This window comes from Lepus europaeus, chromosome 1 (assembly GCF_033115175.1).
Source record: "Lepus europaeus isolate LE1 chromosome 1, mLepTim1.pri, whole genome shotgun sequence".
NCBI classification, from domain to species: Eukaryota; Metazoa; Chordata; class Mammalia; order Lagomorpha; family Leporidae; genus Lepus; species Lepus europaeus.
The window spans coordinates 26,477,367-26,498,148 of record NC_084827.1 but is presented as its reverse complement, the minus strand read 5'-3'; the positions used below and the strand labels follow the sequence as shown (position 1 = coordinate 26,498,148).

Here is a 20,782-nt window from a genome sequence, read left to right as displayed (position 1 = left end):
TGGAATAAAACAGAGCACACAATGAAATGGAGGTTAAACTTATGGGCTCTTGCAATATTGGAACCATATTATTTAACAAGCATTTACCAAGTCGTTGTAAGAACCATTCAGCTTCCAGAAGCTTACCCAGCAGTTAGGGAGCTAAAACATATACAGGTAATGTAGGGTACAATGGAAGGAGCACTAAAATGAAGATTCATATCCCAGCTCTGTCAGGGAGGACTCAGTCCAAACCTGTAGTTCTCAGGCCTGAATTCCTCCACCAGTTAAGTGAGTGTGTTGTGGGTGGGGAGGGAGAGGGTTCGGATTTTAAATCAGTCTTAAAAGTGTGTTACATGTCTAAAAGTTTGTATTTCTGTAAAACAAAAACAAAGGTAACTACACTGTAATAGAATACAAACATAAATGTGGAGAGTTCACTTTCTTGAGAGGCAATATACTAAGATCTGTCATGGAGATCAATGAATAAGAGATACTAATAAGGATATACCACCCTACATCTTTCCTCTTTAGAACTAAAATAATATACACTATTGACAAATTATACACTCCCAAAGGGAAAATACTGACAAGGTTTTTTAAATACGAAAAGGGAAATTAACAAAGGCTGGTTTTTGTTCACATAGCAGCTTCTTCAACAAAGTGGTAATAATTCCAGGGACACGGCTTATTGGTCTCTGGTGACCACAGAACTCACTGTGAGTGCACAGGAGATCATATTTTCTCTATGGCTGATCAATTACTGCAAAATAGTTTACGCAAAAGAAACAGAAGCTTCCCTATAGGGTTCTCCATCACATCACTTGCCACATGATGTAAGAACACAGAAACAAAACTGTGCAAACTGTTGACTATAATCTTATTTTTAAAGAATGAGAATTATATATGCCTGGGTAGTTATCCTAAGGGATACACATAGCAAAAAAAAAAAATATAAATTGCTCAAAAGTCAAAGTCAATTTAGCACTTTCTTCCTTTCCATTAAGATTTCTTACCAATCACGACTGCTTAACTCAACTTAGTGTGGTCTTCAAAGACCCAGTAGACAATACTGTAGGGCTGCGGCAGACCAGGGGAAGGGAATTTCAAACTTAATGGCTTCTCAGTGGAAAATGTCCATCCCCTGTAACTCAAGCTTGACAGCCAGGGTGTGTTGGCTCATTTGCAACAATTGCTATGGTTACCAGACAAGCTGAACCATTGAAAGCTCTAGGACAGTACCCCATTCTTTGTGCTTTCTTGAGCATTTATGCATATATGTGAATGATACTGAGGGAACGAGGCAAGCTTGAGGCAAGAATCCTGTGGATGGTTATAGAAGATCTGGATTCAGGATGCTGTTTTGCCACTGTCTGGCCATGAGATAACTCATGCCATTCTGCTTTTCACCATTCAGAACACTCATCATTAAGTGGGGAAAATGACAGATATCTTGCCCACCTTATAAGGATGGTATGAAGATCAGTGGAGGTGAAAATGGCAAACTGCTATATAAAGGCAAATGAGTAATATTACTGGTATAATTACTTAAATCACTATCCACTATTACATGTCTAAAAACCTAAATCACAAGTGAATGAGGATAGACTTAGGACTGCTTAGTGACACAGAAGAGTAGATGAGTTTGGTTCTCAGCCGCTGAGTCTAATTCAATTAAATCTATGGAGCATCTACAGAGGTAGATCTGAGCTGAATCTGTCAGTCAGGAGACTGCTGGAGTCCTGCCTGTTTCATGGCCAGCAGAGAGGGAAGGCAGTCTGGTTCTAGAGCTGACATTTTTCATCTTCATGCTGTACCACTGTTGTAAAGATTGAGGTGTACCACGAAATGAAGCAGCATATGAGAAGTGCTTACTAAATGTCATTTTGTTATCATTATTGTGACTTAGCACCTAAGATTGGAAATGCAAAAATATGATTCTTAGACCTTTTTCTTCAGGAGCATACAAACTAAGCAGAGAGATGGGAGTGACAGACATGAACACAGCTGGGTATGACACCAGGCAGAAGTGTTATGGGCCCGTGCAGAGGGGCAAACAGTGTAACTGAACCTGGGAAGAAAGAATGGCTGGGGGATGGAGGTGAGCCTCATTTGTGAAGTGGCATGGGACCTGAGCTGCAGAATAGTGGAAACAGAGTAGATCACACACTTGGGAAGCATCCCTTTACAGCAGAAATGCCTTCCATTACGGCAGCCTGCTGGTGGGTCTTCTCTTTAGAGTAGGCAGCAGCATGGAGTATGTCCTTGTGAAGTCCTCAGTATGGACTTGGGGTCTGCTGCAGCCAGGCCATGGCATTCTTTGCCTGCAATTCCACAAAAGTGAGGCTCCTCTATCCTTGCGTTCTCTCCTCTCCCAAAAGGTCCCTGGGGAGGCATGGGACAGCAGGGACACTGTGCTTATGTGGTGGTGAGCACTGACTGCACCTTTGGGACCAACCAGCTGCGCTGTGCACTTCCTACAGAAAGGTTTTCTTTCTGAGGTTTTTGTTGAGGTACATGTGATAGAAACCAAACTCTATTAAAATCAGGCTCCACTGATAGTGATCTATTTTCTATCTGGTTTTTAATTGCACAAAACAGCAAGATTCCAAAGACACTGAGTTAAGTGCTGGGTTTTGGTGCTGTGTCTTTAACTGCTTCCTGTGAACTTGCTCTGTACAGCTCAGGGAGTACATAAATACTTGGGGGTTTGCCTTGTGCTCTCTGTTCTCCTGAGAGTGTCTGGTTGGAATGAAACACTGTAATCTCTTTGTTTCCCTGCTCTTTATTGTAGATGCCATTTACTGGGTTTGTTTGAATAATATTTAACACCTAGAGTCTGGGTAATTACCGACTTTGCCTCATGATGCATCCTCTTAAGGAAATTAAAGATGAAAGAAAGTACTCTGAAATGACTGGTGCAACAAAATACTAAGAGAGCCACAAGGCGCATTGGTTTAAGTTTCCTGTGGAATTTTAACAGGATATAAGACTCACATGTTAGATAAAACCATATATTCTAAGAAGTGACAGGAAGATTCCAGCTATAGACTGATGGGTTCAAGACACAGTTTTCTCTTTTTTTTTGCTGACATTTTATGAAATACAAGGGATATTTGCATCATTTACATGACAAGTTAAATGACAGCCATCCATAGTAAGACTGATGATGAATGACTGGGTTTCTTCTGTGGGAGGAGTGAGACTAGGGATAACTGTTAACTGATGTGTTTTGCTTGCTTAGACTGGGACTGAATAGTATTGTTAAAAACCCACATGCAACCAGAGTATCATGAACTGGAAGAAAACAGGGTTTCCTTCCTCAGTCAGAAAGTTTATGCTATGTTATAGTGCAATGGTCTCTTCCCAGCCTTCTTTCTCCTGTGGGTGAATCCACTCCTTCCTTGAAGCTTTGTTCCAACCAACTCCTAAAAGGTCTTTTTAGCTCATGTACTTCTCTATGAAGGATGAATGGTCTTCTGCAGCGTATATTTATTCATAAGATACCTTTGTTCTGCAGTATCTAAGAAAACGGGCAAAACAGCATTCTCTACACTGTCTTCTTTTATCATTCCTTTCCTGATTACTCCCTCCTTCCAGCCCAAAAATATAGAGACCTACCGTATTCTGCTCTGTTTCTATTAGTGTCTGTTATCCTTTTGGAATAACTGATCCAAACAAAGAAATATGATCAAGTTAATTTCACAGGGCCAAGTTAGGGAGATATTTTAATTCCATCATCCAGGTAGTTAGAAGTGCTATTGCTCCATTTTATTCTTAAGAGAAATTTAGGGGAAGATATTATAGATAATCAGAAGGAATATAGATATCTGAACAAATATCTATATATTTATTTATTCAGTGAGAAAGTGTCTATTCTTCCCTAAATCCCTTCTGGGAATAGTTGAGAGTCTAGGAAGCTAAACATTATTCTGATAATCTTTTTTTTTTTTGACAGGCAGAGTGGACAGTGAGAGACAGAGAGAAAGGTCTTCCTTTTGCTGTTGGTTCACCCTTCAATGGCTGCTGCGGCCGGCGCACTGTGGCCAGCGCACCGTGCTGATCTGAAGGCAGGAGCCAGGTGCTTCTCCTGGTCTCCCGTGGGGTGCAGGGCCCAAGCACTTGGGCCATTCTCCACTGCACTCCCAGGCCATAGCAGAGAGCTGGCCTGGAAGAGGAGCAACTGGGACAGAATCCAGCGCCCTGACCAGGACTAGAACCCGGTGTGCTGGCGCTGCAAGGCGGAGGATTAGCCTATTGAGCTGGCTCTGATAATCTTTTATTTCATGCCAGAATTGACTGAACTGTTTGTTAGAGGAGCCCATTGTGAAGATGGTCACTTCTCACTGGCTCTGTTGACCATTTGCCCTGACCGGCTCTTACTTTTTCTTTTCCATCTTCATCATCCCATGCAATGAATTCCATTTTCACCAACTTGTAGTTGTCCCATACCAACCTACCTGTCTACGGTGGTCCACAGCACTTATATGCCTGTGTGGAACAATATCTAAGGAGAGATGCACAGGCTGGTCAGTACAACCTGGATGAAGTGGGGACACAAAGACACTGGAGGAGGGAAAGCTACATCTTTTCCTCTCTGGCATTGCTGAGTTCTCTCTGATGTCCGGGAAAGTTGAGGGACCTCCAGGGGGAAGTCACGACTCTACTGGCTCCTATTACATGGTCTTGGATCTCTGTTTCTGTGTCTGTAAGCAGTGGGATTGGACTCTGGCAATCAGGCCTGGTTTGAGAAATAACACCACACATGTGGGCTCTAGGTCTCTTTCCCCTTTTCAATAGGAGCAGCTTTGCTTTGCTTGGTGTTATATTTTGCAATGATAAAATGTATCTGAAGATATTGAGTATATTTCATGCACATCTTTCAAGTATATAAAGATGTATCTCATAAACACTATAAAAATGTTTGAAAAGCCTCTAAGTAAGTAACCTGGGATTCTCTTTGATCTCCAGAATTCTGTGTACGAAGGGATTCTAGAGCCTCAGGACAAAAAGTGTGAGCCCCCAACAGGATTTTTGTTTTAGACTGAGAAAAGGTTGAAGATTTTTTTTTCATCCAAAGCAATTTTTTTTAAACGAGGAAAATGAGTTGTTCGAGACCCAGTTGATAGCATGAGGATATGGAACCAAAGTCCAGCTCTTTTGCATGGCCTTCTGCTGATTTAATCAGATTTGATATAAGGTGGCACTAAACATAAAATTTCTTGCACTCCTTATGTGGCAAGACAATATTCCTCCATTTATTCTTGCTAAGCAAGATCTAAGTTCCTCTCTACTGAGAAGCATCTTTGTGTTTCCCCCTTACTTCCTTTCAGGTTGCTTTCCATTTCTTCCTTGGTGGTTCCAGATGGAACACCTCAGCCTGCGAGTAGCAGGTACTGATATGGACTTGTTTTCAATTGCTGAAATCTATCACTTTAATACCTAGTTCATGTGCCTACTCTGAACTCTAGATCCAAATATCTAAATGTCTCCCACGACCTCCCTCCTTTGGCTGTCTCAAAGGCAGCTCCATCTTAACATGTCCAGCAGTGACAACATGGTCTTTCCCTCAAAATCTGTTTCTCTCCCAGGGCGAACTGCATCACTGAATGACACAGGAATCCACCCCTTGCTTCAGGCCAGAAACCTAAGACTATTCCTTCATGTTTTCTTTTCTTTCCCCATGGCTGAACTTTGTCTATCTTAAATGTCTGTGCATTAGATCACTAGAGACCAATGTAATAGCCTCCTGATTGTCCCCTCTCCAAAATGTCTGGTAAGGGCAATCTAATGAATGTCTTTAAAATGCCAATCTGACGAATTCCTTGCCCCAACATTCTTCCTCCCCAACCCTCCAGTGAATTCCCTCAGCCCTTAGGATGAGGACTTAAGCTCCGTAACACTTCTCACAAACTTCTGCCCACCTCTACAGCCTCATCTTGCACCAGGTCTTGTTGCCTGCAGTTACTTCTTTTACCCCTTGGAACTCATCTCAGCTTCCCCCACTTGGGAAAATGATTTCCTCTCCTCCTTGAGTAGATGAATCTCTTGGGCATAGGTTTTGTTACATGAAACATTTGTCTGTGTGGAGTGTTATCTTTGTCAGTGAATTTCCCCTAAGGGTCAGCAAAGTCCCTGAACCAGGGACCTTATCTGTTTTGCTCAGCACTGCATCCCCAGCACTGAACACACTGCTTGCACAAAGATGCATCCTGCCCCTCTATAATGGCCCCAGGACTTGGACCATCCTCCACTGCCTTCCTGGGCCACAGCAGAGAGCTGGACTGGAAGAGGAGCAACCAGGGCAGAATCTGGCGCCCTGACCGGGACTAGAACCCGACCAGGACTAGAACCCAGTGTGCCGGCGCTGCAGGCAGAGGATTAGCCTATTGATCCGCAGTGCCGGCCAAGAAACAACTATTGGCACATTGGCAAAGGGCTAAGTTTGTGTTTTGGAAAGATACCTGGCTGTAGGGTGAACAGCTATGAATGAACTTTGTTCTATTCATAACATGGACCATGGAATGAAGCATTTTTCTTGGGGTGGAGGGACATGACACAGACCACTGATGCAGGGATTTAAATTAAGAAGTGACGGCTGAGAGAACTGGATTCAAATCAAGAACTGATGCCCAGAGGTGGGCAGTAGTGTCAGTGAGAATGGAGTGGGGCAGAAAAGGGAGTGTTTAGGAGACTGACTCAGTGGGCCCTGGTGTTCTCCTGTGTGATGAGCTTGAAAAAGGATTCTTTGAAGGCAGTGACCATACTAAGCTGAAGAGGTTTTACAATGAGGGATGAGTTCTGCTATTGGAGACAGCAAATGCAAACAAGAAGCACTCGGGGTGGAGGTGATACAAGTGTTTTTATAGAAACTGAGCCTGTGGAATGTGCAGAAGGCACCTGGAAATGGAAATCTGCAGTTGCTAACACCACCAAGAGTGGCAATAACATCATCATCAACTAGTACTTAAGTATTTTCAATGTGTTGGTCACTGTTTTATGATCATACCTATATTAACTTTATTTAATATTAATACTAATAAAGACAAGGACACTTCAAGTAGTTTCTGGAAAATAGAATTAAAGGATAGCTTATTTTGTTGCAAAAACTTCGAACATTTTACATGAGTGGGTCTTCAGAAAGTTTGTGAAAATGCATATATGGAAAATTATGAATGGATTTCAAATATTTTTTGGAAACAAAACAAACATCTTTTAATTCCATTCTTCCACTAACTTTTTTTAAAAAAAGATTTATTTATTTATTTATTTGAGAGGTAGAGTTATACATAGAGGAGAGGCAGAGAGAAAGATCTTCCTTCCATTGGTTTATTCCCTAAATGGCTGCAATGGCCGGAGCTGTGCTGATCTGAAGCCAGGAGCCAGGTGCTTCTTCCTGGTCTCCCATGTGGGTGTAGGGGCCCAAGGACTTGGAACATCTTTTACTGCTTTTCTAGGCCATAGTAGAGAGCTGGATTGGAAGAGGAGCTGCCGAGACTAGAACCGGTGCCCATATGGGATGCTGGCACTGCAGGTAGAGGATTAACCATTAACCTACTGCGCCACGGCACCAGCCCCCACTAACTTTTTAAATTACCTCTGTACTATTATTACTCTTACTTTATTGCTGAGTAAACTGAGTCACAGAGAGCTAGTTTAAGTAACTTGTTCAAGGTCAGACACTAACGTTGGAATCAGAACCTGAACATAACCATGGTTAGGTTTATAACCATTATTGCACATTGCCTCTCATGTACAGAGTTGGGACTCATACACATTTAGTTAAATCTGGAAGTATGAAAGAAACTTGCAGAATGAGTTCAAAAGAGAAGTGAGGGAAATCTAAGGCCTTTACAAGATACATAAGATACAAGATACACAGTAGGGACACAGTACTGAGTGCTGTTTGTGATTGAGAGCTCTACCTCATTCTCATATTATTTGTGAAAACATGTGAGACAATAAGAGGCTACTGATGAGAAAATAAAGAGGGAACATAGAAGTGAGACTTTCTATTTCTTTAAATGTAATAAATATTTTTTTTAATAGATAGAGCAACTAAAATTTGGTAAGAAATATTTGGGATACAAGGTAATCCCAAATGTATTCATCTACTTTGAGTTAATTACCAAGATATAAAAATACCTAGAGGGATGGGTGTTCGGTACAACATTTGCTATTTAGGATACCCACATTCCAGGTAGGAGTGCTTGGGTTTAAGGGCTGTTTCTACTTTTACCCCAGTGATGGCTCAACTGGTTGCATTTTTATCACTGAAGTAGGAGTCCTGGATTGAGTTCCTAGCTCCTGGCTTTGTTCTGTGCTAACAATCCGACTGCTGTGGAGCATTTCCAGTGTGAGTTAGTGCAAGGGCAATCGCTTTTATCCCTCTACCTCCCTGCCTTTCAAAAAAAAAATAAAATAAAACAAAAATGTCTACAAGTCTTAGATTTTGACAAGGCAAAGACAGTTATTGTAGAAGTTGCACATTTTATTTTTTATAAGCATTCTCTTCTGCTGATTTCTTTGGAGATCTAGAATGAGTAAGTGTACTGGATTAGGAATGGGATCTGAAATTCAGAGTTCTATTCTTGATTCTCTGACACTACATGTGTGAAGCTCGTCAGTTTACTAAACTGCTTTGAGAATCTGTAAAACAGGATAAAAATGCCCTTTTCATATGAAATTTAAATTAAATGTATAGTGGTTGTCCCACAATAGAAACTTAATGAATTTTTTCTTTTTAAAATAATAGTTCTTTTTAGGTGAAAAGAATGTGAACATGCTATCTTGTAGGCTATTTTCTTTTTGAATATACCAAGGCTTAAATGTAGTTTAATGTCAGTCTGGATGGAGATTCTTCAGAGCAGTGTTTTTCAAAGTCTGGCTCATGGACCTCTGCATCAAAATTGCCATAGTGGTTGACCAAACATGCATACTCCAACTTAATATTTAGAGAGCAGGGCATAGGAATCTGCATTATATAGCTCTTCAGTGATTTTTTTTTTTTTTTTGGTGTACTAAGATTAGTGAATCACGGTATTAAAAAATGTTTCATCTTTTCTTAAGGAAATAAAATCACTGTTTATCCTGCCCACAGACCTGGACCTGCCTTCCTGTGGACCCGCACAGCAGGTCTACAAACAGATCCTGCCAGGAGGCCTGTGAATCTGGCCAGGCTGACTTTTTGAAGCCAATCCATAAAGACCAGAAGAAGTTTTGGCTTCTTTAAATGTGCGGACACCAATGCAAGCCTACACAGATCATGAAGAATCAGGGAAGCATGACAACACTGAGGGAAGAATAAATAATAAACAAAAATAAACAATGGACTATAAATAGATGGAAGTCTACGAACTGCCTGACAAAGAATTCAAAATAAAAATCCTAAAGAAGCTCAGTGAGCTACAAGAACATAGCAATTATGTGAAGTCAGGAAAGCAATACATGAACAAATGATTAGTAAATAGACAGAGATCACATACAGGAAGCAAAAAGAAATTCTAGAGTGGAAGAATACAATAACAGAGGTGAACAATTCAACGGAGAGCCTCAACAACTGAATTAATAAAGCAGAAGAGACAATCACCAAACTCAGAGCATTTGAAATATTCCATTCATGTTCCACTGCTGCCACCTTAAACACAGCTCCATACAGTGCTCCACTGCCACTGCTGCTGTGACCTACAAGATGGTCCAAGTGGGTGGCTTGCCACCTACATCCAGGGGAGATCTGGATGAAGTCTGGCTCCTGGCTTTGGCCTGGCCCAGTCCCAGCCATTGCAGCCACTTTGGAAGTGAACCAGCATATGGAAGATCAATCTCTCTCCTTCTTTCTGTAACTCCCCTCCCCCTCCTTCTTTCTCTTTCTGAAACTCCAACTTTCAAATAAATACGCCTTAAAAAAATCCAGAATGACCTGACTGAATATTTGGCTTGATTTGAGAAAGTTGTAGACTGTACAGTTAAAACATATCCAGTCACTGGAAGATCAAGAAGATTTGGATTTGTGCTTTTCAAAGATGTTGTTAGTGTTAAAGTTTTGGAACTGAACGAACAGAAACCGGATGGCAAACTGATAGACCCCCAAAGAAAGGGCTCCTTAAAAAGTTTGTTATGTGGGTGAAGTGAGCCTAGATCCTTCTGAAGAACAAATGAAAGAAAATTTTGGAGTCTTAAGAGACAGTGAAAATACTGAACTTCCCATGGATACAAAAATTAATGAAAGAAGAGGATTTTATTTTTATCACATACACAGGTGAAGAGCCAGTAAAGAAACTGTTACATAGAAGATACCATCAAATTGGTTCTGCAAAATGTGAAATCAATGTTGTAAAACCCAAAGAGGTATATAGGCAGCAACAGCAACAACCAAAAGGAGGAAGTTTTATAGCTGGTGGATGAGGTGGTTCTAGGTGATGTGGTTGCAGTCAGGGACAAAACTGGAACCAAGGGTTTTGTAACTATTATGATCCAGGATGCAGAAATTATAATAGTGCCTAGGGTGGTGATGAGAACTATAGTGGCTATGGTAGAAATGACTATACTGGGTATAAATATGGGAACTACGGGTATGGCAGAGATATGCAGACTACAGTGGCCAACATAACGTTATGTCAAGGCATCTTGCTATAGTAATCAAGAATATTGCAGTGGCCTGAGGGAAGCCATTTTGAGAAATGGAACAGATTAGAGAACTCAGAAATAAATCTACATATTTATGATCAACTTATCTTTGACAAGGATGCCAAGAGTACATAACAGGGGAAAAAGATGGTCTCTTCAATAAATTGTTTTTGGAAAAGAATTTATTCACAAGCAAAGAACGAAACTGGATCATTATCTCAGAGGATGCAGAAAAAAGAAACTAAAAATGGATTAAAGACTTACAAAGTTAAGACTGGAAACCATGAAACTTCTTGAAGAAAATACAGGGAAATTATTTCCTGACATTGGCTCTGGCAATGATTCTTTGAAGGGCACCAAAAGCAACATGTGGGATTACATCAAACTACAAAGCCTATGCAAAAACAAAGGAAATAATCTACATGATGAGAAGGAGACCAACTGAATGGAAGAAAATATCATTTCTGGTAAGGGGCTAATGTCTAAAACATATAAAGAAGTCTGACAACTCAATAGCTTAAAAATGAAATAACCCAATTTAAAAGTGAGCACAATATTTGAACAGATGTTTCTTCAGGGAATGCATATATAAGGTCAATAATTATGTGAAAAGGTGGTCAGTATCACTAATCTTCAGGGAAACGTAAACCAAGACCACAATGAGAGGCCAGTGCTGTGGCCTAGCAGGTAAAGCTGCCACCTGCAGTGCCGGCATGCCATATGGGTGCCAGTTTGAGTCCCAGCTGCTCCACTTCCAATCTAGCTCTCTGTAATGGCCAGGGAAAGCAGTAGAAGATGGCCCAAGGACTTAGCACCCTGCACCTACATGGGAGAAGAAGCTCCTGGCTCCTGGCTTCTGATTGGCACAGCTCCAGCCAGTGCGGCCATGTGGGCAGTGAACCAGCGGATAGAAGACTTCTCTGTCTCTTTGTCTCTCTGCTTCTGCCTCTCTGTAACTCTGCCTTTCAAATAAATAAGTAAATCTTTAAAATAAAAACCACAATGAAATATCAACTCACACCTGCTAGGATGATTGTTATCAAAAAATAAAAACATAACAAATATTGGTATGGATATGGAGAAAAAGGCACCCTTATACACACTGATGGGAATGTAAATTATAGAAACTGTGTAGAAAATCCTCACCAAATCAAAAAGAGATCTACCATATGATCCAGCAATCCTACTTCTGGGAATGCATCCAAAGGAAATGATGTCAGGATCCTAAAGAGATTATCTATACTCCTATGTTCATTTTAACACCAGTCCCAATAGACAAGGTTTAGAAGAAATTTAAACATCCAACAATGGATAAATGGATCAAGACAATATGATATACACATACCAAGGAATATTATTCAATCTTAAAATAGAAGGAAATCCTGTCATTTGAGATGACACAGATGAAACAGGAGAGTATTTTGCTCATTCATAAAAGCCATGCAGGGGCAGGCACTCTGGTGCTTAGCCACTGCTTAGGAAGCTCTCATCCCATATCCAACTGCTGGTTTGAATCCCAGTCACTCTGCTTCCTATCTAGCTTCCTGCCAATGTGTCTGGGAGGCAGTAATTGATGACCCAAGTACCTGGGCTTCTGTCATGCATGTGGAAGACCCAGATTGATTCCGTTCCTGCTTTCTGGTTTTGGTCTGGCTGTTGTGGGCATTTGGGGATGAACCGGTGGATGGAAGGTTTCTCTCTTCTCTGCCTCTCCCTCTCTCTGCCGCTCTTTCAAATAATAAAATCTTTGAATAAAATAAAGCAATACATTGAACACAATGTGATAAAAATTACTTGAAGAATCTAAATAGTCAAACTGATGGAAGTAAGGAGAAGAATACTGGTTGCTGGGGTGGATTGAGGAAGAAATGGATTGGTATTTATCAAAGGGTAATGTTTTAGTTGTGCAGGATGAGTAAGTCCTAGAGGTCTACCTCATAGCATAATGTCTATGGTTACAAGTACTATTTGTTATGAGATAGATTTTTTTTTTTTTTTTGACAGGCAGAGTGGACAGTGAGAGACAGAGAGAAAGGTCTTCCTTTGCCATTGGTTCACCCTCCAATGGCCGCTGCGGCTGGCGCACCGTGCTGAACTGAAGCCAGGAGCCAGGTGCTTCTCCTGGTCTCCCATGCAGGTGCAGGGCCCAAGCACTTGGGCCATCCTCCACTGCACTCCTGGGCCACAGCAAAGAGCTGGCCTGGAAGAGGGGCAACCGGGACAGAATCTGGCGCCCCGACCGGGACTAGAACCCTGTGTGCTGGCGCCGCAGGCGGAGGATTAGCCTGTTGAGCTGCGGCGCCGGCCAAGAGATAGATTGTATGTTCCATTAAATGTAGTTATTCGGGGCTGGCGCCGTGGCGCACTAGGTTAATTCTCTGCCTGTGGCGCTGGCATCCCATATGGGAACTGGTTCTAGTCCCGGTTGCTCCTCTTCCAGTCCAGCTCTCTGCTGTGGCCTAGGAAAGCCGTGGAGGATGGCCTAAATACCTTGGGCCCCTGAACCTGCATGGGAGACTGGGAGGAAGCACCTGGCTCCTGGGTTCGGATTGGCGCAGCTCTGGCCATTGTGGCCACTTGGGGAGTGAACCAATGGAGGGAAGACTTTTCTCTCTGTCTCTCTCACTGTCTGTAACTCTACCTGTCAAATAAATAAATCAATAAATAATGTAGTTATTCACTGCCCCCATTCCCTTTTAATAGATTAAGACGTTTGAGGACACTTCTGGATCTGAGTAATAGATTTATGGCACAGACAATAGATACTTATTGAGTATATAATTATCTACAAATGCATCAAGTAGTAAAAATCAAATATGCACACATTTTAAATGTAACTCATTTCTCAATAAAGTGCTTTAAAATGTAATTACAGAGATTCATTTGGATCAGTTTTAAAATACAATTCTTAGAAGATTTATTTGTTTGCTTATTTGAAAGACACAGGGACAAAGAGAGAGGGAGAGACAGACAGAGAGAGGGATCTTCCATTTGCTAATTCACTTAAGAAATGGCTGTTAACAGCCAGGGAAGGGTCAGGCCAAACCCAAGAGCCAGGAGCTCCATCCTGGTCTCCCACATGGTGGCAGGGCCATAAGTACTTGGGCCACCTTTGGCCATTAGCAGGGAGCTGGATTGGAAGAAGAGCAGCTGGAGCTCAAACCGGCACTCATATGGGATACCTGCGCTACAGGTGGAGGCTTAACCTACTGTGCCACAGTGCTGGCCCCAGGACAAACATTTTAAATATTACAGAAAATCCTCCTAGACATGGCTGAGCTCTCAATAATCTTTTCCTTTCTTAACTCAAATACACTACCTTTTTCAATTAACCATATACATTTGATGCAGAGAAATATTTAAGCTTAATTCCCCAGAAATGAATGCAGAGAGGCAATGTGATTGTATCTGTCTTCTTTGCAGCCCCTTGCTCTCCCCCAAGCACCAAATATGTCCTCATTGGACTGGTTTTCTTTTTCTTTTTTTTTTTTTGCCTTGCTGCTTAATTAACCCTGTATCATTTGCCTGCTAACATGCAGCTGAATGACTTCCATTATGCAGACTTCTCACAAAAGGCAACTTCCACAATAGGGCTGTGCTGATGGGGAGGTTACATCTGGATGAAATTTCCCTGGATGCCTCACAGAAGGAAAGTGCAATGTTAACCTTATTGCATTTTAGTGAGCTACATGTACAATGCTGCAAGCTGCAGTGCCAGGCTCCTGCAAGGGTGGAAATCTCTCAGTTCATCCTGAAGGAGCCTGACTCTCTGGAGGGTCACCTCCCTGCCCACCTGCTGGTTAGTTTTCCTATTGTCCTTTTTGCCATCCCCTTGTTGGTGAGTTTGTGATACACATGGGTATGTAGGTCCTTGGTGCAGTGGTCAAGGGGACACAACCAAGCTGGTCTAACACATCTTTCTTCATGCTTGCTTTCCACCTTTGTTCTGTTCCCAGAGAACTTAGGAACCACACACACACACGCACACACACACACACAAAACAAATTTAAAGGAAAAAAAAATCAACTATAATGCTACCACCCCAAGAAAAAGTGCTACTATACTGGTGTTTATCCTCACAATCTTTTTTCTAGGTGATGCAAATTCAGATCATACTTCACACTTTAAAAATCCAGCTTTTTTCATTTACTATGCTGTTATGAAATCTTTCCTTTAACATTAATAGTCTTTAATACCATTTCTTAATACAGATGTACCATAATTTAACTCTGTTATAGATTAAAGTCATTTCCCAATTTGGAGTAGACATAACAAATATAAAAGTATATATATTTGTGCATCTCTGCATAATATAAAAAGGCACAAAAATGTGAAAAGGTATGAATGTACTAGATTGATCTCCATTACAGGGCTGTACACTTTCTTTCTTTCTTTTTTTTGAGAGGCAGAGTGGATAGTGAGAGAGAGAGAGACAGAGAGAAAGGTCTTCCTTTTTGCCGTTAGTTCACCCTCCAATGGCCACTGTGGCCGGCACATCTCACCGATCCAAAGCCAGGAGCCAGGTGCTTCTCCTGGTCTCCCATGCGGGTGCAAGGCCCAAGCACTTGGGCCATCCTCCACTGCACTCCTGGGCCACAGCAGAGAGCTGGCCTGGAAGAGGGGCAACCGGGATAGAATCCGGCGCCCCAACCGGGACTAGAACCCGGTGTGCCGGTGCCGCAAGGTGGAGGATTAGCCTGTTAAGCCACGGCGCTGGCCAGTACACTTTCAAATACTGAAAATATGAGGGTCTCTCCCCACCTTTGCTAAACTTGGCTGTTAGCTTAAAGATATTTATATCTACTTGCTGCAAAAAAGTTTGTTCTGTGGCTTTACTTTACATTCCTTAAATTATCAAAGAGGCTTAGTATTTTCTGTGTTAATAGGACACTTATGCTTTTTCTTTTCTGAAAATATACTCTGTTTATGGAATTGGGAGTGGTTTTTCCTTTACTTCTTGTATATTCTCCCAGCTGTCTAACAGCACTCATTGATGAAGCCCTGCAGCATGAGGGGTTTTATCTGCGCTCCTGGAAATGCCACCCGGAGCACATCCATTCCCTCTCCTCAGTCTCTCTCAGTCCCTCTGCTGTCCGGTTCTCTCTTCTTTTCTAATCAGCGCCTGGTCTCAACTGCCTTCCCTGGTAGTCTGTTACAGCTTAGGGGATTCTAAGTCATCTAATTGCTAAATGACACACTCGTTTATGTTTCATCCCTACTTATACAATTAAAGGCCATAGCATTTGTCACAGATATTTTGAGCTTCAAATAGGAAATCCTGGGAGAATCCCAGGAGCAGAAGACATCAGACACCAGCTATTTCTGTGCGTCTCTGAGATCAGATCTAGAGCTCCAGGAATGTCACCTGTGGGCTAAATTCAGAGACTGAGGACGACTTTAACTTGTCCTGGTGTTCAAACAGTAAGAAAACACGAATGCAGCATAAGGAGATCAAAAACAAGTTACATTTTCAAGAGCAAAGGTCTCAAGAAATGCCAAAATTCATTATAAGCTATCAAGAAGTTCACTGTCTAAATCTGAGGTTTTCTTGCATTTTAAACTATAATTTCTGAATTAGATATGTAGGATTAAACTATAATTTATAATTAGATATGTAGAAAGATTAGATATTTCCAAAAAAGCCTCAGCTGAAAATTACTTTTAAATTGGATTTCAAAAGGAGAATAAGTAGTACATTACCTTTGAAACTAGCAGTGAAATGATTTCTTTTACAGCGTTGTCAATCAAATCATCGATTTTTGAATGGTACTGTTGCTAGACATTGAAAGGCAAAGATGCATTAGTTGATATTGGCACAAAACTTGTTCTAGGACATAAATGCTCTAAAGCTACTAGTTATGACATATCAGATTTACTTAAAATGATCATTTTAAACATTAAAAGAACAAAACCTTGAAAACGATCCACCCAATCAACACTTTTCACATTGTCATTTGAAAATTTTCCCATGTGCACTGTTGAGTTAAGCAGCTAATGGGGTTATTATTGAGATGAATTGAGTTCTTATTCTTATTCAGGCAGAGGAATGTGAAGGATACTTTTTGTCTTCTCCTCTATAATTAAGGTGGCCGTGTATTTTTCTAAAGGGTTGGTTTAGCTGGAGAAGCAAAATGACTAGAAAAAGATTTAATTAATACAGCATTTCATGTCTGACAACTCTCATTCATAAGTTATTTTAAATGTGCTCTAGAAATAAAACGAGCGTCCATTGTTCTCTCTAAAAGGACCTTTTTGTCAGCACAGCCAGCAGCAGTTTATACAGTTCTTACAAAATGCTCAAGCAAGGGCAAAATTAAAATTTCATCCTCAAAGGGGAATAGATGGTAACAAATTAATAGGCCATAAAAGGTATAATGAAAGGCACTCACTCCCCATAGTTTATTATCGCTTCCTTATGAAAAAGACGCCTCTAAATAAATACAAAAAAAGAGAGATGTATTTAAAATAAACCTGAAAGGCTTTTTTTTTTTTTCCTTAGGAGAATACTAGAGGGTTCCATTCTTAAATTAGCAGGAGCTTGGGCTTCCACAGTGTGTGAAGGCCCATCCATTTAAACAGTAATTCTTCCTTTAGAAGCATTTATCTGACAGCAGATTGTCCCCAATAGCCACTTCACAGAAAATGTGACTTGTAAAGACTAACCCTATCTTGATGGTTCAAGGCTTCTTGGAACAGCTAACACAATGCACCAAGTAAAAGTACTCAGGTCAGTATAAACATTAGACCAACTTAACAGCTGCTGGTTGAATGGTTTTCTAAGATGTAAGTTTTTGAAAGCTAAGTTTTTTCTTTTTTCTGAAAACATGTCTCAAAGTTTCCACACAGAACGAAACATCAACTTAGGTCTGCTTTGGAAGAAATGGGAATGATCCCTGCTCCCAAGTACTGTGAGAGTTACAAGTAGTCATCGTCCACCTGTCTCAATAAAAAATGAAGGAAGTGTAATTTCAGAATGTCTGGATTTTTTTCTTTTCTTTTAGTGACTGTGAGTGTGTAAAGACAAGCAGTCTGGAATTAGCCACTTAGCCATGGATGTGGACCTTCCTAGATACACACTGCACCCAGGAAAGCTCGTCTGTCCCTTGGATGGCCTTTCAGATCCCCAAATTTGTGCTCCCCCCAGAGACAGTGGACATGTGGAGGTGGGTTTCTATGGCAGTAGTGCTGACACTTGCTTTTGGAAAACCTTGAAGTGAAATACAAGGGGGTGGGGGGGAGGGAGGACCAGAAAAAACATACAACATAACAGAGGAAAAAAGAAGCTGAATTAGCTGCCTGGTGGTTAAGGTTCTGATCCAATCTACATTATTAACAACTGAGTCAGGCAGGCCGTTACTGGAACATGTCTGAGGTCCACTGAACAAGTCCAGTGCCCTGGCTGATTGGAAAGGTGAGGCCCTCACAGAAACACAGCAAAGGCTCCCAGCTCAGGGCTGAAAGTCAGACAGGGACTATGTGCAGGAGCTTATGCAAATGAGCTCTGTGTCTGTGCAGAAGGGGAAATTAAGCACCAGCCAGAAGCTGCTCTGGGAAAGAACAGGAAAGGGATACAGGAGGTGGGTGGTAGGCCTCCCAGTTCTTTCCTCCATGGAAACTGTTCCAAAACATAGAGGGAATCCAAACCCAGATCTCTAAATGGTTCTTAAAGATGCCTTATACTCAACATTTTCCTCCAACTGTCAAGGATTTCAAATTCAACTTAAAAGTAATCAAATGTCACCAGAAAGTTATTGGACATAAAATAATAGCGCTTCTTCATGTTAAACATTTGGGTTGCTATGATTCTAGAAATTCTTAAAAGCAAGTGGATGAGCCACCAAAGAGGACATTTACATCCATTCTATTGATAAGAAGGGAAAATCAGTGGCCTCTAGGAGTCATGAAATTCTCCTGTAATGCACACCCTTAGGTTGCTGCTTTCTTTGATACCCAATCCAGTCATGAACAGAGAGGGAGAAAAGCAGGAGAGGACAGAGGGAGGAATGAGAAGGAATAAGCAATAGACAAGCACAAACAAAACTTAAAAGGAAGGAAGAAAGGAAGACGTATACGTCTTAAACATATTATCCAAGGGACAAAACCAAATGTATGAGGTTAGGTTTGTTAGATTTTTATGATATGGGATTCTGCGGTAGTTAAGTTGGCTGCATGGTTGGCAGAGGTGGTCTAGGAACATGGAAGAGTGGGGAGGTGGCCCGAGAATTCCTGTTTCATAAATATGTTCAATAAAGACAAAAGCACATATATGCCACATATAGGTTACAGAAAGTTAGTTGAGACAGTTATTCAATAAGGGATCTGCACAGTTTTCAAAGACAAAACATCCCAAAGGAGATCACAAACAGGTTGAAACAGAATGTATTTGCAATAGACTTTATATTATTTAATGTAAAACTGATATTTTTTCTATTTGGCTAAACAGGATATTTGACCAAAAAATTCGTATGTTTTGGTCACCAACAATAAAAACCTATAAATTCATACAAAATATTTCAAATTAGATTGATAATGTTACATAGTAGGGTTTAGTAGATCACGACTCTTTCTTAAGCAAATTTCCCCCACATCTTCCTTCAAAAGCAAACTGTTATACCCTTCTCCAGAAGATGACCTCAAACTTACTTTAAGAATCCCTGCTAGGAGTCCAGGGAAATCAGAGATCAGACCTGGTCTGAAACCCTGGTCTCCCTACACTCAGGTGAGTATCACAATTTCACCTGTATCCTACAAACACACAAGAAATGAAGACTTGTAAGATTTCAGTGCAATCCACCTCTCTTAAAAGATTTTTGTCTTTCTCTTACAATGAATTTGAAAGGTACTGAACTCTTCTGGAATGGAAGCATTCTACTTTGAGAACAAATCCTTCCAACAGGAATCCTGCCTCCCTGAATGACCCATTAGTGTGTTTTTTTTATCCCTGTCCTCAACCAATGGGACAATGGGATGAAGTGGCTGTGAGGGCAGATGAACGCAGTTGTCTGCTTTTCTGCAGCTACCGATAACAAGGATTCTAAACACTGTGTGGTTTTGTGATCTCAACATCTGTCCCTGAGGGGATGGCCCGAGACTGCTGACTCATTACACACAGCTGTCACATGAGCCGATCATTCACTCACTAATCACTCCATTAAACTCTACTCAGCAGAGCATGCTTGCATCATCATGTGGCATGGAAGAAAACAGAATTATAATTCAAGAACACAGAAGGGGCTACATTATGAGTAAGGAGTCCATAAGATTTTTATCTCAGTGATGACAATATAACAAATTTAGTAGATATTTGGAGTGGTAATTTCCTGATAATTTAGAAAAATAATCTGACGGATTTAACTATGTAGCGTGCATTTTTAATGGTTACATGTGGTCTAATAATATAGTTTTTCAACAGCTTTGTTGCTTTCCATAAAATGGAGTCCATTTGCTCACCTATGAATGGAATACATGCACTAATTTGCAACAATTCCCAGACATCTACTTAGAGAGAAAGCCTCTGCAAGCACGTGAGAATATTTCCTGGAGAGAAAAAATGAAGTGTAAAGTCCTTCTTTTGCAATGAAATTCTTGCTTACCACTTTTCAGAGTTGCTAATGGTTTTACACCTGCACATTTTGAACTATATTAATTGTGTGTAAGTTGTGGGGAACTAATTGTCTCTGGTGAGAAGGTACAGGTGCAGACATAATGAACAGTAGCAGATTACTCTTCAAACCCATCCACCTATTAATGTAAAGAATCATTTAACCATGCAACAATGTTTGTCATTTCTGTGTGTGACTGTTTTTAAATGCTAGAGTGAGGTTTTGCTTACAGGGGAGGACTTTTAAAGCAGTGAAAACAAATCAGTCTGTTCAATCACGCAACAAATATTACTAAGTGCCTAGCATGTGTCATGTAATACACTTGATCTTAGCCAAAAGGCCGAGAAGTGATGTGTCATGTAATACAGTATGTGTTAAAATAAGAACACATGAATAAACAGAATTAGTGGGAATAAGCATATTCCCACTAATATAAACTAGATGATAAAAAAAAAGAATGGCTTATGAAGAGATCTAAGGTAATATTTTCAGGCAGACAATCAAAGGCTTAGGTCTGGGTATTGAAAAGCATGAGGTAGATTATAAAGTCATTGGTATCCAAGCCAGGTAGAGA

At 40.8% G+C, this 20,782-nt stretch overlaps 1 protein-coding gene and 1 pseudogene across 5 annotated transcripts in view; one reads left to right on the top strand and one right to left on the bottom strand.

Moving 5' to 3' along the window:
- CADPS2 (calcium dependent secretion activator 2) overlaps positions 1-20,782 on the bottom strand; it is a 628,355-nt gene that overhangs the window by 47,852 nt on the left and 559,721 nt on the right. For all 5 annotated transcript variants that reach the window (XM_062206262.1, XM_062205893.1, XM_062205984.1 and 2 more), the window contains one exon: positions 16,307-16,381. In XM_062206262.1, the coding sequence (XP_062062246.1) occupies positions 16,307-16,381 (75 nt within the window). The remainder of the gene's footprint in view (positions 1-16,306; positions 16,382-20,782) is intronic.
- Positions 22-10,640, top strand: LOC133746583 (heterogeneous nuclear ribonucleoprotein D-like; annotated as a pseudogene).